Source organism: Eurosta solidaginis, chromosome 2 (assembly GCF_040869045.1).
Source record: "Eurosta solidaginis isolate ZX-2024a chromosome 2, ASM4086904v1, whole genome shotgun sequence".
Classification (NCBI taxonomy): Eukaryota; Metazoa; Arthropoda; class Insecta; order Diptera; family Tephritidae; genus Eurosta; species Eurosta solidaginis.
Window position 1 is genome coordinate 83,438,793 of NC_090320.1, and position 25,624 is coordinate 83,464,416.

The 25,624-nt window shown below is 42.5% G+C and overlaps 2 protein-coding genes across 2 annotated transcripts in view; one reads left to right on the plus strand and one right to left on the minus strand.

The window, feature by feature from the left end:
• Positions 1-12,400: 12,400 nt before the first annotated feature.
• On the plus strand, positions 12,401-13,068 carry LOC137241544 (vesicle transport through interaction with t-SNAREs homolog 1A-like). Its single transcript, XM_067769133.1, is given in 2 exon segments — positions 12,401-12,833; positions 12,836-13,068. Coding segments are annotated over 2 exon segments (630 nt in total). The 5' UTR covers positions 12,401-12,436.
• Positions 13,069-18,826: 5,758 nt separating this feature from the next.
• RtcB (RtcB RNA ligase) overlaps positions 18,827-25,624 on the minus strand; it is a 40,987-nt gene continuing 34,189 nt past the window's right edge. Inside the window, exons 4-5 of the mRNA XM_067765948.1 lie at positions 19,213-19,377; positions 18,827-19,156 (exon numbers count right to left, since the gene is read on the minus strand). Of these exons, the coding sequence (XP_067622049.1) occupies positions 18,929-19,156; positions 19,213-19,377 (393 nt within the window). The 3' untranslated portion in view covers positions 18,827-18,928. The remainder of the gene's footprint in view (positions 19,157-19,212; positions 19,378-25,624) is intronic.

Sequence of the window (25,624 nt, forward strand, 5' to 3'; positions counted from 1 at the left end):
CGGCAAGTACAAATCCCAATCCCGGTGGTCTGTTCTTAAATACGAGCGGATGGCAGCCAAAACCGATTGGTTTACCCTCTCCGCTGCATTTGACTGAGGAGAATAAAAGGCGGTTTTTAGGTGTTTAATGCGGTACGTTTGCACCATATGGGCAAATTGTTTTGACGTGAACTGCTTCCCATTGTCGGAATGTATTATTTCCGGTACGCCAAACTTGAAAAAGATTTTTCTGTTAGAAATTTCACGACATTGGTTGCAGTTGCTTCACGCATTGCTTTTAAACAGGTAAATTTTGAAAAATGATCCACCACCACAAATATAAACGTATTCCCTTTCTTAGACCTGGGATACTTGCCTAAAAAATCTATATAAATTTTTTGAAAAGGTCTTTCAGTGATAACTTCTAATCCTATACCCGGTTTCAAGATGGCATTACTTGGCTTATTTTCTTTGCACACTTGGCAACCACGAACGAAATTTCGGACTTGTACAACCATATTAGGCCAATAATACATACGCCGTAAACGATGCAATGTTTTCGTCATTCCCCCATGTGCAGCAGTGTCGGAAAAATGCGCATTTTCAATTAAAGTCGATGTCAATGCCGCCGGTACCCATAACTTCCATTCAGACTCTTCTAACTCGACATCTGTTGCCAACATTTTCTTATATACAAAACCATCCTCTACTTTTAAATCCGGCAATCGTTCCTCATTTGCCTCGATTGTAACTATGAACCCTAAGTATTCCTCAGATTCGAACTCTAGAGTATCTATGCCCGGTATTAAAGATTGTGTTATGTCGTCGATACAACGAGATAACGTATCGGCAACTATATTTTCGGACCCTTTTCGATGTTCGATTTGGAAATTGAATGCTTGAAGATGCAGTGACCATCTCGCTAGTCTCCCGCTTAAATCATTAAGTGACATAAGCCATTTTAGACTTGCATGATCAGTCACTACGGTAAATGGCATAAGTTCAATATATGGACGAAATCTTTGCACTGCCATCACCGCCGCGAGACATTCATTTCCGGTTGTGGTATATTTACGTTGACAATCATTCAGTTTCTGAGAGAAGTACGCGATGGGGTTTTCCGCATTATCATCCGTCTTTTGATATAGCACCGCGCCAACACCATAGTCAGAGGCGTCACATTGGACCCGAAAACGCTTCGAAAAATCCGGATGTTTTAATCTAGGTGCGCTTGTAAGCGCTTTTTTCAAATTAATAAAGGCTTCAATAGCTTGAGGTGTCATTTCAAACTTGCTTGATTTTTTTAAGGTGTCTGTAAGTGGTGCAGACAACGTTGCAAAATCCTTTATGAATCGCCGGTACCACCCAGCTGTTCCAAGAAAACTCCTTACTTGTTTCTTTGTTTTTGGTAAGGGGATATTTAGAATAGCCTTCACCTTTTCGGGATCCGTCTTTAACATCCCACGGCCTACAATATAACCCAAATATGGTAATTCCTTGAAGCAAAACATTGATTTTTTTAACCCGATCGTTAACCCTGCTTCTTTTAAACACATAGCCACCTCTTCCAATATTTTCAGATGCGTATCGAAATCTGGAGCAATGATGAACAAATCATCAAGATATATAAAAACGTTTGACTTTAACCTCTGCGGTATGATGCGGTCCATTAGTCGACACAACCGTTGTGCCGCATTGCATAAGCCGAAGGGCATGACTGCAAATTGATACAAGGGACGCCCCGGGACGGTGAAAGCAGTGTACGGTTTGCTGCTTTCTTCCAGCTCTAGTTGCCAGAAAGCGAATTTTAGATCCACGCTACTTATATAATGCGTATCATCGATGCGACTGATTATGCCTTCCATATTTTGTAAGGGATATGCATCCTTGATGGTCAAAGCATTCAATTTCCTCGCATCTAGGCAAAATCTGTTTTTACCGGGTTTTCTAACTACCGTGGTTCTATTACTCCAGGGACTTTCGCTTTCTTCGATAACTCCTAATTCTAACATTTTGTCTATTTCAGAATACACTATGGCTTGCATTGCCGGAGACAACGGATAATGCCTATCTTTTACTGGCACGGCATCATCTACTAACTTAATGGTGTGTTTCTCCAGTGGAGTACGACCTAACCCGTCTTGTTCAAATGTCTTAAAGCTATTTTTGACTTGCTCTAATCTTTGCTGTTGCTCTGGCGTCAAATCGTGCAACAGGCGACGCTCGTGCCTATCTTCTTCTTTCACCATCTGCTGTTCTAGCCTAGATAGGTCAATTTCCTCACAACCTACAACGCTTGGAGCCAGCTCAAATGCGCGCCAAAAATCTATTCCTCCAGGTATGGACATAGATAAAAAGTTATAACGTTTACTAAATTTTTGTATTTCACAGGAATTTTGATTTTTCCCAACACCGTATGCGCTCCACGTCCGGCAGTAGTAACGGATGAAATAAATCGTTCTATTGGTAACCCTAATTCCTGTACTAACTCACGACCACCTCGACCCAAAATACTAACCGATGCCCCCGTGTCTAATAGTCCGCGTGTTTGAATCCCATTCAACTCTATATCCGCGTATACCCGCGGGTCACTTCTATCTGCCCTTTTTACTGCTGCCACAACTTCTCGACGAAGCAGCTTTCGTCGTCGAAAACGCTCCCTTGGCTTTTGTATCCTAACGATACCATACGACGACCTAGCAGCACACTATCGGCAAAAATTCGTTCTCGGGCTTCGCGGTATCTCCTCATGCGTTCCTCAAAAGAAAGGGTAACCGGTCGGTGTAGAATAGTTTTGTTGTTAGCCTTTGATTGTGATTGGCTTTCAAAAATAATTTTTGGTTTTATTCCGGGCTGTTCGTTCTGACATATTATATCTAAATCTAAAGTTGTGCTGGTTGACGCATCTGGTGTTGCGGGAACTGAACGGAGCGCGACACCCCCGCTGTCATCCATCGCGTTCCGATTGGCGTTTCCCGTCGGGTTACATACGGGACACTTGGGCGTGATGACCTCCGGCTTTCCACATTTAAAGCAGAAAATGCGCATATGCAATGACATGCAGTCGGTGAAAAGATGGCCCTCGAGTCCGCAATTCCAGCATGTGTTTTTCCAGCTTGTCTGATCGCGCGATGGTGGATGCTTCGTTACGCGTTGATAGCGGACCTCTTCCACAGATACTTGACCCTCATCTCTGGGAGATTCCTGCTCATCCGTCGGTGTGGGCGTGATCTCATGAACCTGATAAGCACGAGGCGCGAATCCACTTTGCTGCACACGGTCTCGTCGAGGGAAACATCTTTCCACCTCCTTACACTCCATCCTAAGCTGCTCGACAGAGTATACCGCGATGGGATAAACCATTTTTACCAACGATTCCCGCAAGTTTCCTTTCACTAGTCGAACCATTTCATACTCGGGTATGGGGTTCCTTAAACGAGATCGTAGTATGCCAATAGCATGGAAGTATTCATCGATACTTTCCCCGGGTTTCTGCTTACGTTCATTTATCTCCCTCATCAGTTCGAAATCTGTCAACTGGGAGGCGAACTGCCTTTGTAGTGCAAACTGCAAGGTTGGCCAGACTACATTTCGGTTCGTACGAATGTACAACCAGTACCACTCGCGTGCTTCGCCACCCAGACCACGATGAAAATCCCTTAAAATATCTCCCCATGAACCGTACTTCTCCTTTAAATATTCCAATCTAAACAAAAAATCTTCAATGTTAATGGGATCTCGGAATCCTTGGAAACTAATTCCCCACTTTTCTATATTAAGTTCAGGTCTCATACCCGAATTTCTACCTTGATTTTCGATTAGGACGCTTTCCGAGTACGAATTGTGCCTCGCTGGTTGTGCTGTTTGGATGTGGCGCTGATGTACTTGCGCCGTGAACGCCGGCAAGTTACCCACTGCAGGCCTCATAGGGTTACGGGTGTTTCTGTTGACATCTCTAATTACATTGTTATTGCCGTTGCTATTGACATTTTCACTGACAAGTTCATTTTGAGGAATCGACCGCCTCCACTCCATGGACTCACTGCTAGTATTGTGCCTCCTTCGCTTGTATGGAACACGCGTTCTATTTTCTCCACCTCCAGCTCCCATCTCACCGTTTGAGCTTCGCAAACCATTCATTATTTCCTGCATATTTGTTCTCATTTCACTTAAAAGGGCCTCTTTCGCTTCACTCATCATTTCTTTGATCATAGGCGCCATTTCGTCTCGTATCTGATGGGTTTTAGGTCGCTGAGCTATGGCCTGATTAGAAAAATTGTGGAATGGTGGAGGGCGCGGGAAAGATACCGAGGGCGGCCGTAAAAGCACGGACTGCGTTACCTGTGCACCTGTGTTCTGCTTGGGCAACGTCCCTGTTTTCCCGCCTGCCGTAGGTGTCGCGCTACTGGCATCATCTTTCTCAATGTTTTCTCCCGTTTTGTCCCCACTACTCTTTGTCCCTCCAAACCGCTCCGATAAATCAATGAACGAGGCATCCTGGTCAACAGATGCGTTCACGTTTGGATCATTAGATGCCATGGCTGTAATCTTCTTTTTGCCTCTGGTGTTCAATGCAGGTGGTGTATTATTCATAAAAAAAACTTAGTTTCCGTGTATCACCAAAAAAAATATAAATCAAAAACGCAATGTCTTTCGGACCCTTGTATTTTACACAAAACTCGTATAAGACCTGAAATACCTAGTATGTATGCATGTATGTTAAGCGCCAAATTGTTTTCAAATAAAAAAAAATCCAAATAAAAAAAATACTCTTATTGTAATTTCGAATATTTTACACCAAACTTCAAATATGCTTGTGTAAAGCAAAACCGTATTGTAATTTCAAAACTCTAACAATGTGCTACTTTTCGGGAGTTCAGATGGCATGACTCCCGAAGAGGTTTTTCCAAACAGAGGGTTGGAGCATAGTTTATCGTTCCTGTATGAGTTCGTGTGTGGACTGATTATTTAATAATAAAAAAAATAAAAATATGTATATCCAGAAAAAAGTTATGCTTCACAACCTTTGTATCTAAACGAGTGTTGCGGCCACTAACTACTCTATGTAAATATGTATGTATGTATGTATGCGTGGAACATCAAAATTTAAACTTTCAATTTCGGTCTCCATACATAGAAACTAAACTGATTTACATAGTTAATCAAAACAGAAAACTGTAAAAAAAATTATACCAAAAAAAGAAATTTGAAAATTATCTTTGCATTGTACTGTGGCGGTGCAGATAGATCACCCTAATGTTCGGTAACTATGTCACCGGTTGGCTATTGTTTGGGGATTGATGTGCTACCACCTAACGCCTTAGTGCAATTAAACTACAAAAAAAACTTTATAAGTAAGCCACCTAAGCCGCACGGCTGATAGCGTTCATCAAACCCTTCTTCGATGAATGATTTGAATCAAAAAGGTTTAAATAAATTTTTAAAATAAAACGAAAAAGTTGAAAATGTTTCATTTTTTTTTGTTTTTGAAACTTAAGCTGTATGGGCGCCAATTAAAAACTTTTTTTTTTGTTTTTGTTTGTTGCGCTGATGTTACTTTATAATTATATGTACCTTATATCTGCATATAACTATGCGAATATATGTACATTTCTTGTATTTTAGTTTGGCCGCCATATATATATGTCACGCAGACGTATTGTCTGGCTCCTTGGGGTCCCCGGACTAGCTCAGTATGAGGGGCAGTGGTCCTCAACCCTACCACCAAGGAGCCGTACGGACGCATATTTATTCCTCTCATCATCCATCCTATCAGCCTCACACACATCTCACCGCAGGAAGCCCGCCCTACCTTGGACCGCTCGTTTCATGTACCCTAACTTCCGCGGTCTCCCTCTAGCCATGCTCCTCCCCCTCCACTTACCTCTCTATCACGCCATCTTCATCTCCCGCCCAAAAAGTGCTTAACTCCGCATTTTAACTTTTAACAACAAAATCAAAATATATTGAAATCATAAACAGAATTATAATGAAGCATGATACAAAAACTTAATCTTATTATTTAGGCCAATATTTTCCTTTTATTTGTTGATGAAACGTCCTGCCGATCATTCAATAAAAAAAACAACAAGAACATAAAAAAATTCATTTTAAAATTTTACTAGGTTAAGGGTAAGGGATCCTACCTAATCGAGCTCTCTTAGTTGGTTTTACCCCTACCTATCTATGTAGATATGTATGAAATTTTAAGAATTTCTCAAAAAAAAAGTGTTCGATATCAACGTTCCTTGCGGGCAGAATCGCTTATCATATAGAGGACAACGATACTATACACCTAACATAATCACAATAATTTTCTTAACAATTAATTTCAGCTTACCAAAAAATAAGAAATTTGGTCTCTCTAATGCGACTGCTTTACTCGCCTGCAGACACGCAGATAGCTAAACTATAATTAGCAAGTCCCACAACCTGCACACTATAAAACAAATATAAAAAGCTTTTGGTTCTTTACCATAACCTCATTAGGGTGTGTACAAAAAGGTACAAAAAAATCTTGATTGTTCTAAAAAGATATGTATCACAAAAAATTTAGGAAAAATTTTATAATTTTTTGATATATGCGTGTGTGCATGCGTGTACGAAACACAAAAAAAAACGTAAAAACACAAAAAAAAAACTAAAAACTACAAAATTATATATGCATAAGGATATTGTAAATATACGTAAAATCCGAAACCAACTTCTTGGGTGATTTTGTGATGCTTCTTATTGGCCTTTGTGCCTTGTATTGGAGCCTCACGCGAAACCGGATAAGCGCAAAAATATTAATTTTCGATTTGGAGATTGGCTATTACAGCAAAACGGTATATGTAGAGAAATTCAAAATTTTGATCTCTGTGTCGTAGGCACACCAGAAAACAAAATAGGTGTTCAGAAAGATTGTTAAAACAAAGATCGCTTTGGGTTTCTGGCAAAAATCACGAAGCCTACCTTTAACGGTATTCTCCTGCCTTAGTGCATTAAACAAATATGTATATGTAACCACATATATATTTAAACGGGACGTGTTGTTGTTGTTGTTGTTGTTGTAGCAATGCTCGCCCCACCTAATAGCCGCGACCGATCACAAATTGTCATCAATATCCTCTAACGGGAGTCCAAGGAAACTTGCCGTTTCAACAGGGGTGGACCATAAGGAAAGGGGTGTTAGAGGCGTTGGTTCCACATTACAATTAAAGAGATGGTTGGTGTCATGTGGGGACACATTGCAAGCAGGGCATACATTTTGTATGTCGGGGTTGATTCTGGATAGGTAAGAGTTTAACCTGTTACAGTATCCAGAACGAAGTTGAGCAAGAGTGACACGCGTTTCCCTGGGGAGTATGCGTTCCTCTTCTGCGAGTTCTGGATATTTTTCTTCAAGTACTGGATTCACGGGGCAATTCCCGACATAAAGGTCCGACGCCTGTCTATGGAGTTCACCAAGGACCTGCTTGTGTTTTTCCGCTTCATACGGCTGGGTTCTCAGGTGCCGTATTTCCTCAAAATGCTTACGGAGATGACTCCTTAGGCCCCTAGGCGGTGCTGGTTCGTCAATCAGATGTCTGTTGGGATGCCCAGGTTTCTGGGTATTCAACAGAAACTGTTCGGTCAGCATCTCATTTCTCTCCCTGATGGGGAGTATTCTCGCCTCATTATGCAGATGGTGTTCTGGGGACATAAGAAGACAGCCCGTGGCGATTCTAAGAGCAGTATTTTGGCAGGCCTGTAGTTTCTTCCAGTGGGTGGTTTTTAGGCTTGGCGACCATATGGGTGACGCGTAGCAGGTAATCGGCTGGCTAACTGCTTTGTATGTGGTCAAGAGCGTTTCTTTATCTTTTCCCCAGGTACTGCCAGCAAGGGATTTGAGGATTTTATTACGGCTCTGAATTCTTGGAACAATTGCGGTTGCGTGCGCACCAAAATGTAGATCCTGATCAAACGTCACACCCAAGATTTTGGGGTGTAGGACAGTCGGTAGCGTAGTGCCATCGACGTGGATGTTCAATATGGTCGACATTTGGGGCGTCCATGTTGTAAATAAGCTCGCGGAAGATTTAGTCGGTGACAATGCCAGGTTTCGCGAGGCGAAAAAACTGGAGAGATCAGGGAGACAGCCGTTTATTTTATTGCATAGCTCATCGATCTTTGGGCCTGGGCCTGTAGCTATTATTGTGCAGTCATCGGCGTAGGAAACGATTGTGACTCCTTCCGGTGGTGAAGGTAGCTTAGATATGTAGAAATTAAACAAAAGCGGGGATAGGACACCACCCTGTGGCACCCCTTGTTTAATTCTCCTTTGTTTTGATGTTATGTTTCTGAATTGCACCGATGCCTGCCGACCACCCAGATAATTTGCAGTCCACCTTTTAAGACATGGGGGAAGGGTAGACCCTTCCAGGTCTTGCAGTAACGAGCCATGGTTGACCGTATCAAAAGCTTTTGATAGGTCTAACGCTACGAGTACTGTTCTATTGTGGGGATATTGATTCAAACCGCAATTTATCTGGGTGCTAATGACATTTAGCGCGGAGGTAGTGCTATGGAGTTTTCTGAAGCCATGCTGATGAGGGGCTAGCTGCAAATGTGCTTGGAAATAAGGGAGCAAATTGGCTTCAAGCGTCTTTGCCACTGGCGATAGGAGAGATATCGGACGATATGACTCACCTACGTTAGCTGGTTTCCCAGGCTTTAGTAGCGGGACCACCTTGGCCATTTTCCATTTCTCGGGTATGACAAAGGTGGAAAGAGACAGGTTGAAGACATGCGCTAAATATTTGAAACCCTCTTTCCCTAGGTTTTTAAGCATCGGCATGGCTATGCCGTCTGGGCCCACTGCTTTGGATGGTTTAGCGCGACCAATGGCGTCCTCAACCTCTCTAGCGGTGATGGTAATTGGTGACGCGCTGAGTTTGTGTTTATGTGCGTGTCTGTTGGCTCTCCGTCTATCTTTGTCGACCGTAGGATGCATTATATATTGTCGGCAGAAAGCGCTCGCGCATTTTTTCGCATCCGACAGCACCTTATCGCCAAAGGCGATGGAAACTTTGTCTTTGTGCTTAGTCGGATTCGATAGGGACTTTACGGTGGACCAAAGTTTACCTACACCGGTAGAGAGGTTACAACCTCTTAGGTGCTCTTCCCATTTCGCCCGCTTGTGTTCGTCCACAAGCAATCTGATGCGTTGGTTTATATCCCTTATTTGGGGGTCGCCTGGATCAAGCTGTCTTATAAGGTCGCGTTCCCTCGCTAAGCTCGCGGCCTCCGCCGGGAAGTGGGGCCGGATTTCGGGAATTCTCCCGGCGGGAATGAAATGTGCCGAGGCGGATTCAATGACCTTTCGGAAGGCACGCTCCCCTTGGCGGGCATCAGTCGGGATAGGAAGGGCAGCAAAGCTGTTGTCTGTTGCAGATTTGTATTCTTCCCACTTTCCTTTTTTGAAGTTTATGAAAGTGCGTTTTTCGGTGACGATGAAGTCGGCGGTACGCTCGAACGAAACAAGTATGGGCAGGTGGTCGGATGCCAATGTTACCATCGGCTGCCAGTTGACGCAGTTTACGAGTTCTGCGCTCACGATTGAGATATCTGGCGAGCTATGACAGCTTCCTACCATACGTGTGGGGGCGTCTCCGTTTATTGTGCAGAACGTCGTTTCGTCTATTTGATCCGCCAACATCTCACCCCTACTGTCCGCCCGCAAGTTTGAATGCCATAGGTCGTGATGGGCATTGAAATCGCCTAAGATAATGCGATTGTTGCCAGTGAGTAAGGCCTCGATATTAGGGCGGTATCCACTGGTGCAACAGGTGACAGGAGGGATGTAGATGTTGATGATTTCTAGATTTGCATCGCCTGACCGGACAGATAGGCCTTGACGTTCTAAGACATTGTCACTGTGGTCGATGCCAGGATCAAATATATGATATTGCACAGAGTGGTGTATAATAAACGCGAGGCCGCCTCCATTTCCACTCTCGCGGTCTTTCCTGTGGACATTATAACCAGAGCAGGTCTGCAATGCAAATCTTGCTGTGAGTTTAGTCTCTTGAATCGCAGCAATGCGGATGTTGTGCCGCTTCATGAAATCGACTATCTCCGTAATCTTCCCAGTTAGTCCATTACAGTTGAACTGCAGAATTCTGAAGTGCATGAGGGGTGACGCCGCCACTCTAGGGGTAAGTGAGGGGTGACTACGCCTAGGTTGTGGAAGGCCAGGACGCAATTGCTGTTGTGGCCTTAGGACTGGGCGCCCTTGGGCAAGCATTGGGGTACCCGGATGATTTGGGTTTGCGACCTGGCAACATGGCGCGATGAAACCCGTCGAGGGGTTGCCGTCGCGGAGACCAGAACATCTAGGAAAGTGGCACTACCCAAGGCAAGAGCTGCATTGAGCGGATGTCGCAAACCTGTATATTCTGTGCTGGCAGACGGTGCAAACGGAGGCAGGAACTAAGAGTCTGTTTCCCTGACCTGCACGATTGCTGCCAGAAAAGAGGGGGGGGTGAAGAAGACGGGGGCAGGGGCTGATGCTCAGCATTGCTACCAGCTCTACTACGAAGGTAGTAGTTATGAGTGGTATCAGCTGTTTGAGTTGTTGGCGCCGTGGGGCGCGAGCAGCAGCGGGTACTTGTTGTGGCTTGCTGAGCAGCGAAGCTGCTGGAAGGTAGTGGGGATACGCTTAGGCGTAGACTACGGGACGCCCTTGGGCGTGAGCAGCAAGGAGCCACAAAAGATTTATAAAAGTTACGTGGACGTCGGGTTTTGGGATCAAGCCCAGAACAACCTGTCTGATGCAACCATCCCTTGCACGAGACACACTGAACAGAGTATGACCGTCCTAAAAAGATTCTTTTCTGGCAAATGCAGCAAAACCATTTCTCAGGACCGGGGTCAGGAGACGGACCCGGATTGGGTTCGATACCTTCCCGGAGTAAGAGAATATGTAGCAGTCCTGCTGCAAGGAGCTGCTGGGAAGATGACAATTTGTGGAAGGGACGAAACAAATTAAATGGGGTCACACTGAAATGACAGTCCTTGGTCGGGAAAAATCCCGAGTCGCTCCGGTACATAGAACCGACTGCCTTGGGAAGCGTTAAACGGGACGTCTTTCCTAGGTCCTCTAATTTGTTTTTGGGCTCATCGGGTGCATAAAAATTATGTAACTGGACATACGTATATATATAAAAAAGGTAAGTTAGAAATAACGACTTACGGCGAGTTGTTACTAGTCCCTCCACGCCAAAATTTCCGGGCACACTATAAAACAATAAGATTTTATCACAAAACCGACTAACTCAAAAAAATATTTATTTTGGGACTTACACGTCGCCGCACTGTTCGATTTACAACAACAACACTGTCGTCACTCCAGTCACTCTTCTCGAATCGCCACTAATTGTCTTTCCTATGACACACCGGATTAAGCCAAAATGTCAGGATTTCGTAAATTAAGGTGACTACCTTCCTACGTGCGTATATATGTACGTACCGATGTGTGCGCATATCAAAAATTTAAGCCAATTATTCCCAACGTCCTATATACAGGATCCCTATTTATTTCATTTAACTAATCTACCAGAGTTTTTAATTTAGCAAATAGTTAAATTATTGAGCTATTAAATTAGATGGACAATAAATTTTCAGGAGATTAAAAATTAAATTTTTAGAAAAAAGTTTTTTATAGGCAGGACAATTTGAATCTACAGGCATCAAGATTTTAATTTTGATTAAAATTATTTTGATTTTTGCGCAAAAATTTCGCTTAGAACCGCGACAAAACTATAAAAAAAATTTATGTACAAAAAAAATTACCGATTACCCCCATTTAAGCAAAAGAAATTATTATAAAATTACTATTAGCCCTACATTTACCTCTATGTACTCATATATGTACATATATACATATGTACGCACATACTCCTACTTCACTAAGCTATCTAACTCTGCTCACCTTCAATCTGCTGCCCTGGAACTCTTATCCTCGTCTTCCTTACCGGAACCTCCTTGTTGGCCGGAACCACAAAAATTTATATTTTAAATTTATTACTTTAAAAAACGCACAACGAAATTTTACCACAGGCACAAACTTTATTACACCGTGGCGTGGAGGCAGTGGTATGCCAGAACTTTAACACTTCAAACTGTCTTCATTTTAACCTGTGTCACCCCCTTTTATATCTTCTTTCTTCGCCCTACTCGCCTAACGTTAATCTCTCTATTCCTTATCCGCTAATCGTTTGCGGTTCCGGTATATCAATTTTTTTGTTGCTGCAATCTGTCTCTATACAAGTCTTTATGCTACGTCCGGCAACCCTATCCAAAAGCTCTATCTTTTCGTTAAGTTCTGTTTGTTTTGCTGTCCGCCACGCAAGCAAAACAAACCAAGCAAAAAAAAATAATACCATCAATTAACCAAGGTTTTGCAAAATATAAATTAACAATCAAAATACGAAAAATGTTATTGCTCGAGCAATACGAACAGCAATATGCTGTACTAATTGCGGAAACTACTTCTGAAATTGCACAGTTAAAGCAGTTAAAGGGTGTGGAACGCCGTAATCTTAGCGCTAAAATAGATGGCAGTCTTGCAGAAGCGCACGAACTTTTAGAACAAATGACTTTGGAAATACGCGATTTAGATACAACAATGCGCTCAAGCTTCCAAAATAAGGTCAGCTGTGCCCAGGTAGAGTTAAAGCGTTTACAAAACGATTACCGCAGCGCTAAGGAAGCACAGCAGAAGCAACATATGACCATACTAGAGTTAAGTGGTGGTGATGGCGGCAGTGATGTCGACTATTATGATGATGTTTCCATTGGTAACGATCAGGATCAGTGACAACGTCTTTTGGATACTCTGAGCTTATAGAACGGACAGGTACGCGCTTAACCGATAGCTATCGTGCTGCATTGGAAACTGAAGCGCTGGATACGCAGGTGCTTAATGACCTGAGCCACCAACGTGCAGTATTACAAGGTGCACGATCACGTTTACGTGAAACTAACCATCAGAACCAACAGAAGCCAACAGAATGGACCATCTTGTTAGCGTTATATGGGCGTAACGATGCCAACGCTAACACCTGATATACTCCTCGAACAAAAAAAAAACTTTTGTCGAAATATATTCTACGCTTTCGCGTGAACATCGACACTTGTACTACAAGGTCATCAGTCGCTTGTTGCTTACACCTAAAAGCGCATCATTCGACTATAAAAGATTTGTACTGCATGGGCACACATACGAGCGGTCCATCTAATTTTTGCGGGGAAGAAACCGGCCTGTCAGCCCAACGCGGGGAACACCCACCCCTGACATCTTTAGAAATTTGCAAGTGCGTTGCATAAAATATACCTTTGTTGCAATTTTGCTGACGGTGTAATCGACATGATCATTAAAACTTAATTTTTCATCGATTTTAATATGCAGATATTTAATACTTGATACTCTTTCTATAGTTTGATGGTTTATATTTATGCTATTAAGGTCATTTACATCGAAATTTCTTCTGGATATGACCATCAATTTTGTTTTGCTTATGTTAAGTTTAAGTTTGTTCAAACACAGCCACTTATACATTTCATCCAAATCATATTGTAGCTTTGCAGCCATCTCGCTCACATTTCCACCGCTTATCATTATTAATGTATCATCCGCGAAAAGATTGATATCACAATACTTTATACAATTTGAGATATCATTTATATATATATTAAATAATATAGGCGCTAATACTGATCCTTGTGGCAGTCCAATCTTAATGTTCTTATCTTCAGATACTGACGTTGGTTCGTCAGTTCTTTGTTTACGACTCTTTGTGAAGCTTTCGAACCATTCCAGTTCAGTACCACTTATACCTATATTAAGTAGCTTTTTTAGAAGCAAGTTTTTATCTATTGTCTCAAACGCTCGTTTGAGATCCAAGAAAACAGCTATGATGTATTTATTGCAATGCAGCTCTTCTTTCCAACGGGCAATGACTAGATTTAGAGCACTTTCGTAAGAGTGCTTTCTCCTAAAGCCAGATTGTTTAATATTAATATTTGTTTAGATTCTAGATATTGCACTAATTGCTTTTTTACCACTCGTTCGAGTATTTTTTCCTCATTCGGTAATGTGTTTATGGGCCTCATCTCATCGGCTCTAATTGTATTCGCCACTTTCTCTATTGGCACAACTGTAGAAGTTTTCCATAAGTCTGGAAACACCCCATTTTTCAAACTCTGGTTGATTATTTGCATGTAAAAAAACCCACAATATATTATCGCATCTTTTATGACTCCTTCCGCTAGAAGATTATTTCCGCCTATTTTATATTTAAGACTTCTGCCAATTCTTATTATTTCATCTGTATCTATTTCAACAAATTTAAAACTGTTTGTAATTGTTTGGCCTGTGGGAAACTCCCTATCAACAACTTCTATTTTTGAATTGATTTCTGTGATGCTGTCTATAAAATAAATGTTTAACGATTGAGCAATTTCACGCTCAGCTGTGTAAATTGTGTCGTCAATTGAGATTTTATTTATGGTATTTCTAGTCTTCGACATACTTATACAATTTTTGAGATGGTTCCACATTGCTTTACTATCTCTCATATTAGCGGTGATTTTGCGCTCCATGTATTTTACCTTTTTGACTCTCACTAAACATTTATATTGATGCTTAATTGTAGTTTATAGTCTCTCGCATAGCCATATGCGGGTGTATATGTGAGAACTACTTTTCTGATTGCATACTTTTGTGAGTATCTCTCCGCTGCTGGTATGTACATATGTGTATACATGATTGATTTGTTTATGTACATACAAGTGACTGCTTAGTATCGGCTTAGAGATGATAGTATCCCTTAAAAAAAAAATAAATGTAAGGCGCAATAACCTCCGAAGAGATCTAAGGCCGAACTTCTCTTCCAATTTTCGTGGTACTCCTCTTGATTTTCCCTACAAATTGGCCACTTGTTTTATGCCGACTCCGAACGGCATCTGCAAGGCAGATCTGTTTTCACTGAGAGCTTTTCATGGCAGAAATACACCCGGAGCACTTGTCAAACACTGTCGCTTAGAAAAATTTTCTTCTAATTGAAAAACCTTATTTCTAAAATTTTGATGTTGCTCTGCCCGGGGTGTGAACCCAGGGCATACGGTGTGGTAGGCGGAGCACGCTACCATCACACCATGGTGGTCGCCCAGATAGTATCCCTTAGTGTTGCTAATATTCGTCATAATATTATAAAAAGTAAACACTTTTTTTCCTGTCGCCGCTTGACGCTCAAACGCGTGGACGGATTTTAACCAAACTTACACACAGGTCTGGCACATGACCCCGCATGGTTCTTATAATTGATAATTACTGAGTTTCTTCTTTAGATTGGTAGTCGTTTTTGAAGCCGTATAAATTTGCTGTTTCTTGCTGTAAAGCTGTACCAAAGCTTAGAATTGTGAGTTTTTTGGTGCTGAACTTTTTCAAAAATAATTTGTTGTTGTTTATTGGAATAAAATTTGCAAGTTTAATTGGTTTTTTTGTAGTCTTGTGAGCTTTCACTGTCAAATGAATAACAGTTTTACTATATTTTGTGAACTTGAGAGCGAGAATAAGGTTCTAGCTTTTTCAGCTGATTTTCTGTATTAATGTCGCAACACCGTGACAGGAGAGAAAAAAACATAGTGAAAAGCTTACTTAATCGAAATGAATGCGAAAGCTTTTATTGTTTGAAGTAAAGCTTTTAGAATAACGAGGCATCAAATTTGTCTCAGTATTAGCAAGCAATTTATGTACTTTTTTTGAAATCGGAAAAGGGGGCGTCGCACCTCCCATACAAATGGGATCTGGTAATTCCCTATCCCTATGACTGAAGATATATTGAATCGAATGCGTGATATTGCAGGAAATCAAAAATTGGCGGTTACGTTTGAAATGTATAATGAGGCATTGGTAATCATTGAAGAAAGGTGTTTGTTAATTGCAAACAAAACATTGTCACAATTGGGTTTGCCAGCACTAAATCGACCAATGCGTCATACAATTAATCAAAAGATGCAATGCGAACGACAATATAAGTTAAATGACTTGAAAACATTAATAAATATCAATTTGCCGAAATTGAATCGAGAGCAAAGGCATGCCTATGACATCATTATTGAAACTGTGCAAAGGCAAACAGGCGGAATATTTTTCTTAGACGCCCCTGGAGGCACAGGAAAAACTTTTTTGATTTCCCTGCTATTGGCAGGTCTCGGCGCAACATAGCATTAGCACTCGCATCATCTGGGATAGCTGCTACGTTGTTAGATGGTGGTCGCACAGGCCACTCAGCACTCAAATTACCCCGTGATATCAATGCTAATGAAAATCCCACGTGCAAGATATCAAAAAATTCGGGAATGGGAAAGTTTTGCAAGAATGTAAATTGATAGTCTGGGATGAATGTACAATGGAGCATAAGAAATCATTGGAAGCGTTGGACAGGACCTTGCAAGATTTACGTAGCAGTCAAGCAATATTTGGTGGCGCTTTGATATTATTGGCCGGAGATTTCCGCCAGACATTGCCTGTGATTCCCCGTTCAACACTAGCAGATGAGGTAAAAGCCTGCTTAAAGTCATCAAATTTATGGAGGCACGTACGAACACTCAATTTGACTACAAATGTGCGAGTTCAAATACAAAATGACCCATTAGCCCATATATTTTCTAGGCAATTACTGGCAATAGGAAATGGACATATGGCTATTGATCATTCTACTGGCTTAATCACTTTGCCCGATAACTACTATAATTTCGCACGAACAGAACAGCAATTGATTTCAAGTGTTTTTCCAAACATAGGTCACAACTATACAAATAGTAAGTGGTTAGCTGAAAGAGCTATAATTGCTGCGAAAAATAAGACCGCTGATGAATTGAATCTCGATATTTTAACTCATATTCCTGGTGAAGTTGTTACATATAAATAAGTTGACACTGTTATAAATCAAGACGAAGCTGTGAATTATACGACGGAATTTTTGAATTATTTAGATTTAACAGGATTGCCACCTCATTGTTTGCAATTTAAAGTAGGTGCTCCCATTATTATGCTTCCAAACATAAATCCACCTCGATTGTGTAATGGGACCAGACAAGCAGTCAAAAGGGTTACAACTAACCTCATTGGGGCAACGATTTTGACAGGAAATTTTGAAGAGCATGTATTGATTCCGCGGATTCAAATGATTCCATCAGATCTGCCTTTTCAGTTTAAACGATTGCAATTTCCAATGCGTTTGCCATGACCATAAACAAAGCACAAGGACAATCATTGGCATTGTGTGGTATTTATTTTGAATAGCCATGCTTCTCCCACGGTCAATTATATGTAGCATGTTCACGTGTAGGTAAGCCATCAGCTCTTTTTATATACACCACAATTCAGGGCAAAACAAAAAATATTGTATACGAAAGAGCTCTTCAATAATTAGTTAATTTGAAAAGTATAACAATCGGCAGTCATTTCAAATAGCAGACAATCTGTTGTCAATTTTCTAATCGAATTGATGATTTTTGTTGAAACGGTTCATAATGGGTTGCGGCCGTGTCGATTTTGTAATTTTTTGCATAATGAAGCAATATGCATGTTATAAACGATATTTTTCACTCTGTTGTTAGGTTGGAAAACGATCAAAGAGAATGATTTTCCGACACAAGAACATGAGAAATATAGTTGACCGTGTGAAAAACATTAATTTCCCATATTCAGACCACACTCAACGATTGGTTCTATGATTTATTGATTGTTATGATGAAAGCTAGGAGAATTGAAACTTGGATTCGCTTAACTCGAATGGCATACCGCAGGAATGGCGGAATATTTGCACGCGTGCTATTGATGGGAACAGAAATTGAAATCAGTGCGTTGAAATTCTCGGAATGAGAACTGCCACAACTTTGAACTTTCCTTTTAGTACGTTCTCTAATTTATGATATTTTTTTTTGACTGAGTCGGTCTCTTGGTCATAATCAGGAACAATTGGAGTGACTCATCGACATCAGTATAGGCGCTCTTCAGTTATAAGCATAGTAGCTAACGTCACTTTGTTCGTTCCATACAAAATACTGTGACGAATATTAGTAACACTAAGTGATACTCACATCACTAATCTGATACTAAGTAAATAAAGCCACAACAACAATAAAGCAAGCTGCCACACTTGTATGTACGTAAACAAATTAATCATCATGTACACACATACACACAAGCAGCAGAGAGATACTCACAAACGTATGCCATCATCAGCTACTTCTTCGCTCACATATACGCACGCATATGGTTACAGACTACAAATTCACGCGCATATGGCTGGTGACCAGGTAAAGGATTCTAAAAGAAGAAACGTCTAGATATTTGGGCAGAGAGTATAGAAGCAGCAGAAGCTGAGTAATCCGTAATCAGTTTGATTTAAGCACGCTATCAGTTGCGAAGTATAAGTGTTATTGTGAAGTATTTTCAAAGTAGTCTAATAAAGACATTTTTGGATTATTGAATATTGGAGTTATTTATTCAACAATTTAGCGATACGAACGTTAGTAGAAGGTGTAAAATAAGCGGAGTTTCCCTAATTTCGTTGCAATACCTACGAAAATTATTTGCTTTATATTTTTTTTTTTTTTTTTGAATTTTCTTAGATATTTTCCTTTTCTGGTCGGATTCCAGTCCAGAATTTGGTTTCATTAAATTTAAAAAAATATATATATAATTACATTATTTAGTTTTGGAGCTAATTACAGTATTTAACTATTCATCAGAAAATGTTAAGACAAATAATAAGTATATATATTATCGCTTGTAAATGTGAAACAAGAAGTATTTTAAAGGTGTTTTATTTATTTTCCATATTTTTTATAGCAACGTAGAGTGAAACCCACGGGTATAAGCTAGTATATATATACTGGATTTCAGATATCATACTTAACCTTTTATAACAGCAATAGGTCGCAGTTTTATGCATTTTTTGCTAATTCCAGCTGCATGGCAAGTATCAACGACGTCGGTTACATCTTTATAGGATTCGGGAGCTTCTTCCATAACTAGCTTGGGTGATGCCACGCGAATAGCAATACCCATTTCCTCTAACCTTTCTAGAACATCTTGATAATCTAGATTTCGTCGGGATTTAGCACGTGATAAGGCACGGCCCTGTGAGAATGCAGTCACTTAGATATTGAAATTAACTTAAAATTTCTTAAACTTACTGCGCCGTGGCAAGTTGATCCGAATGTCTCATGCATTCCTTTCTCCGTGCCAGTAAGCACATAACTACAAGTGCCCATTGTACCGCCTACTAAAACAGGCTGTCCAGTTAGTTGATAGTCCACTGGGATGAGTGGATGATGAGGTGGAAAAGCTCTTGTGGATCCCTGGAAGAGGAGAGAGTTTGCAAACAAATAAAATGTTTTTTATAAAGTTCTATTCAATGCCATTGGAAATCCAAAGAAAGCCACAGTTCTTATTAAAATGTGACACAATGCTGCTTAGATTTACATTGAAATGCGTTTCAAAATTCTGCAGTAAAAGTTAGATTAACCGCGACTTAGAGAAGCTATAAATTTCGCTGGCAACCCCTTTAAAGGGTTTCGCTACACAACCCCTTGAATCAGTTTGGTATTTTAGTCGCCTTTTGAGACAGGCATACCTGTCGCGGGTGATGTTACCATCCCTTACACGTGACACACTGGCAAGAGTGTCAAAGCCCTAAAAAGATCCTTTTTCGAAACACACAGAAAAACAATTTCTCTGGACCGAGATCAGGTACTGACCCCAGATTGGGTTCGATACCTTCCTGGGGTAGGAGAATATGGCGCAGTCTGTGGCGGACGGTTCTTTCCCCGTATATAATGCTGGACCGTTGAGCTCGCCTTGTCGGGCAGGTGGTCGTACGACCAAGATGAACGACTCATTACCTAATTGTAATAAGGACGATGATAAGAGGACTGAGATGCAAGCCAAGGACGACAAAACGGATTAAGCGATGCGTCGGGGAGCGAGAGTAGTGCTCATTCAATGAACTCTGTGTTGGAAAAGCACACAAATGAAAACGGAGTAGAAGAGTGGAGAAGGGTACGTAGCAGAGGAAGTAAAAGATCTCAATCGCAGTTCCGTGCAGCACTAAAAATTGTCCAACGCCTGGGAGCAGTGGTCGACTCAACAGAAGTGGAGATCGAGCGCTTGAAATGCGCCCATGAGGCGGTAGAAGTATGTAGGTCGAAGGCAGTTCAAAAGGTTTGCTGCGAGAAACCCTCGGTTCTGAAACCGGTACGAGGAAGAAGCGTCGAATGGCAGAATGAAGAGGCAACGTTCGGTGGAAGGCGACAAGCCTGATTTCAAGAAGCAGAAAGGACCCAGTCCCAAAACCGCGAGGCAGGGCAGTCGCATAGACAAGACAAGTAGGCCCAAAGCTGTAAGAAAGATGGGCCCCAATAGCGAGGTAGCAACTACCTCGAAAGCTGCGAGTCAGAGGGAAGTTTCAACTTCCGAAGTAGGAGATAAGCCAAAGGGAGATAACGCCAAGACTCCGTCTCTCTCGGAGGTAATAAAGGGAGTTAACGCTAAGACTCCGGCCTTCTCGGAGGTGCCAAGGGGAGATAACACTAAGACTCCGGCTTTTCCCGAGAAGATGAGTGATGTGGCAAAGCAGTCACTGACTGTGGCGCTGGTTGATCGGAGCAGTCCTTTCGAACAGATGACTAATGAAAGGTGGAGATCTGTAGAAAGGGAGCTTGTTAGCTTAATGCTTAAGATGATGCGGGAACAACCAAGTAAGCCCCTTCCAACCGGGGGTGGTATAATGGTGTGATATGTGATAACGTGCGACAACATCGCGAGCTTGCGTTGGCTGGAGGAAGTGGTTCCAAACCTCTAAAGGCAAGGCACGAACGCGCGGTTTGAGGTGGTGGATAAAGTGCAAATCCCCACGGTACCAAAAGTTAAGGTATGGTTGCCATGCGTTCTGAAGTCGGAGGATACACTGCGACCTGCAGAATCAGAATATCCGAACATACCGACACAGGTTTGGAAGGTACTTACTGTATCTCGGCCTATGGAGGAAGGTCAGTTCTACATCTTCCAAATAAATAAGCAGGCAGAGGATATATTGTACACGCAGCTTGGAAAAATGTCCTTTGGTACAGGCAAAATTTACATGCGACTCAGGAAAAGAAGTCCCGAAGATAAAAATCATAACACGGTAGAAGCCAAATGATGCTGCGAGTCGCACAGAGGTACACCCGGCACAACAGTTACGAGAGGCTGAATGGGGGCCTCGAATACTCTAAACCAAAAGAGAAAGGGGAGGACGACGACGACACGAAGAAGGTGCTGGAGGGGAACAAACAGCCCAATGGTGCTGCGAGTCCTACAGATAAACCTCCAACACGGTGAAGTGGCGTCGAGCGAACTCCTCCTAACCCTTGACGAGGGTTGGTTTGACGTGGCGCTGATCCAGAAGCCGTAGCTCTCATCGGGAGGAAAGGTTTCTGGACTTGCGCGCGCGGATTTGGCGTTTACTACGCGCAAACGGAAGGACGGGTGCGAGCTGTAGTAATGGTAAGGAAACAGCTGCATATATGCTGCCTAATTACACTACTGAGTACCTCGTAGTGGTGGCCGTTGAGCAAAAGAATAAGCAGGCATTTATCCTGGTATCCTGCTACGTGGCCCATGCTGCGGAGGTTCCACCGATGGAGTGCAAGGGGATATTGCAGGACGAACCGCGCACAGGGCGCACCACAATGCGTGGGGAGGAGCAGATACGAACGAGAGAGGCGAATCTCTATTTTGTTACATCCTGCAAACCAATTTGCAGATAGCCAACAGGGGAAATGTCCTTACATACATTGGTCCAACATCCAGCAATGTTTTGGATTTACATTGAGCTCCGAATGTGATATATCAAGGTATGATTGGATGGTTCTTGATAGACCATCGTTCTCCGACCATGCGTATATCAGCTTCAGCATCCCCCTAAAGAGGGTAGAGAAGGGAGGAAGGTAGAGAGGAGGTTAAACTCTTACCTTTCCAGAATCAGCCCCGACATACAAAACACATGACACCAACCATATCTTTAACCGTATTGTGGATCCAACACCTGCCTCTAACACCCCTGCATTATGGTCCACCCCCGTTGAAACAGCAAGTTTCCTTGGACTCCCGTTAGAGGACATTGATGACAATTTGTGATCGGTCGCACCTATTGGATGGGGCGAAGCAGTTCTACAACAACAACATGAGCGCCCCGCCGCTCGCTTTGCAATTGGTCTGTAAGTATTGCCTTTTTATTGCTATTCCTTTTATTCACCATTTAGGTACATACTAATTATATATGCTATTTGATCCTAATTGTGTGGAATGTTTTTTTAGGCGCGTTTAAGGGCTTAGTAACAATGGATTTTTACAGTATTGCTTTTATTAACAGTACTTCCGCTGTTCACTATTATATCAATACTAGCAGACCTGGCAGACGTTGTTCTGCCCTAAGTTTGGCCTATCTGCATTTTTTAATAAGCTTTTTCCGTCTAACTCTGCCCTCCCCCACCCCTCTTCACTTTTTCCTGATCCTTTTATTCACTCCTCCTTCCGTCTTTTTCGCTTCATCTATCTCCATATTCGTCTCATTCTATTTCTTTCTCAGTATCCTTCTACTTCTCTCACCTTCTTCTCTTTCTTCTTCATCCCTTATTGCCTGTCCCAGAGGGTGGTATGTATTTTGTTCCAGTCCCAGTCCCACTTAGTCCCGGTCCTAGTTCTAATCCCAGTCCCAGTCCTCTGGTTAACTTCCCGGAAAAAAGGATCGTAAGTAATAATATAGGCAAATTTATATACCAAATTTTCAAATTTAGAATTTTTTCTAAAAAAAATCATAACTCAAGAATGGCTAAACCAATTTGGGATTTCAAAATCAACTAACCATCATCTCTCCTTCCTGTATCTTTCCTAAAAATTTCATGGCAATCTTTCTATCCGTTTTCGAGTTATGGAGTGACAATCAAAATGTACACTTCTTTTTATATATATAGATTATCATCTGTATTAATTAGCGAGACATGCTCATATTGCTTTATACAATTGTTTTGTTATTGATATTAGAGAAAAATTGCAAAGTTTACAAACGGCGATGGTTACTAGGACATGTTTCTGAATATCAATAAAACAGTTGTATAAAGCAATATCTGCATGACTCGCTAATTAATACAGATGATAACATTCATATAGTAATAGTGAACAGCGGAAGTACTGTTAATATAAGCTATACTGTAAAAATGGATTGTTACTAAGGTCTTATGCGCGCCTAAAAAACATTCCACACAATTAGGATTAAATAACGCTTCCCAAGGCCGTCGGTTCTATGTACCGGAGCGACTCGGGATTTTTACCGACCAAGGACTGCCATTTCAGTGTAACCCCATTTAATTTGTTGCGTCCCTCCCACAAATTTTCATCCTCCCAGCAGCTCCTCGCAGCGGGACTGCTCCATATTCTCTTGCTCCGGGAAGGTATCGAACCCAATCCGGGTCCGTCTCCTGACCCCGGTCCTGAGAAATGGGTTTGCTGCATCTGCCGGAAAAGAATGTTTTTAGGATAGTCATACTCTTGTCAGTGTGTCTCGTGTAAGGGATGTTTGCATCGGACAGGTTGTTCTGGGCTAGACCCCAAAACCAGAAGTCCACGTAACTTCTATAAATCCTTTGTGGCTCCTTGCTCTTCACGTCCTAGGACGTCCCGTAGTCTGCGCCTTAGCGCCCCCCCCCCCCCCGCTACCACCAAGCAGCCCTGCTGCTCAGCAAGCCGCAACAAGTACCCGCTGTTGCTCGCGCCCCACGGCGCCACCAACGCACACGGCTGCTCCCACTCATACCTACAATCTCGGTAGTAGAGTCGGGAGCAATGCCGAGCATCAGCCCCTGCCCCCGTTTTCTTCCCCCTCTTTTCCGGCAGCAATTGTGTAGGTCAGGGAAACAGACTCTTAGTCCCTACCTCCCTTTCCACCGTTTGCCAGCTCAGAATATATACGTTTGCGACATCCGCCCAATGCAGCTACTGCCATGGACGGTGCCACTTTCCTAGATGTTCTAGTCTCCGCGACGGAAACCCCCCGACGGGTTTCATTGCGCAATGTTGCCAGGCCGCATACCCAAATACACCGGGTACCCCAATGCCTACCCAAGGACGTCTAGTCCCAGGGCCACAACAGCAATCGCGTTCTGGCCTTCCACAACCCAGGCGTAGTCACCCGTCACTTACTTCCAGAGTGACGACGTCTCCCCTATGCACTTCAGAATTCTGCAGTTAAACTGTAATGGATTAACTGGGAAGATCACGGAGATAGTCGACTTCATGAAGCGGCACAACATCCGCATTGCTGCGATTCAAGAGACTAAACTCACATCAAGATCTGCTTTGCAGACCTGTTCTGGGTATAAAGTCCACAGAAAAGATCGCGAGAGCGGAAATGGAGGCGGCTCGCGTTTATCATACACCACATTGTGCAATATCATATATTTGATCCCGACATCGACCGCAGGGACAGTCTTAGAACGTCAAGGATTATCTGTCCGGTCGGGCGATGCAAATCTAGAAATCATCAACATCTACATCCCTCCTGTCACCTGTTGCCCCAGTGGATACCGCCCTGATATTAGCGGCGTACTCACTGGAAACAATCGCGTTATCTTAGGCGATTTCAATCCCCATCACGATCCATGGCATTCAAACTTGCGGGTGGACAGTAGGGGTGAGATGTTAGCGGATCAAATAGAAGAAACGACGTTCTGCACAATAAACGGAGACGCCCCCACACGTATGGTAGGAAGCTGTCACAGTTCGCCGGATATTTCAATCGTGAGCGCAGAACTCGTAACCTGCGTCAACTGGCAGCCGATGGTACCATTGACATCCGACCACCAGCCTATACTTATTTCGCTCGAGCGTTCCGCCGACTTCATCGTCGCAGAAAAACGCACTTTCATTAACTTTAAAAAAGGAAAGTGGGACGAATACAAATCCTTTACAGACAACCGCTTTGCTGCCCTTTCTATCCCAACTGATGCCCGCCAAGGGAAGCGTGCTTTCCGCAAGGTCATTGAATCCGCCTCGGCTCGTTTCATTCCCGCCGGTAGAATTCCCGAAATTCGGCCCCACTTCCCGGCAGAGGCCGCAAGTTAAGCGAGAGAACGTGACCTTATAAGACAGCCCGATCCCGGCAACCCGAGCGGGCGAAATGGGAGGAGCACCTAAGCGGTTGTAACCTCTCTGCCGGTGTAGGTAAACATTGGTCCACTGTAAAGTCCCTATCGAATCCGTCTAGGCACAATGACAAAGTTTCCATCGCCTTTGGCGACAAAGTTCTGTCGGATGCGAAAAAATGCGCGAGCGCTTTCTGCCTACAATACAAAATGCATTCTACGGTCGACAAAAATAGACGGAGGGCCAACAGACACGCACATAAACATAAAATCAGCGCGTTACCAATTACCATCACCGCCAAAGAGGTTGAGGATGCCATCGGTCATGCTAAACCATCCAAAGCAGTGGGCTCAGACGGCATAGCCATGCCGATGCTTAAAAGCCTAGGTTTCAAATATTTAGCACATGTCTTCAACCTGTCTCTTT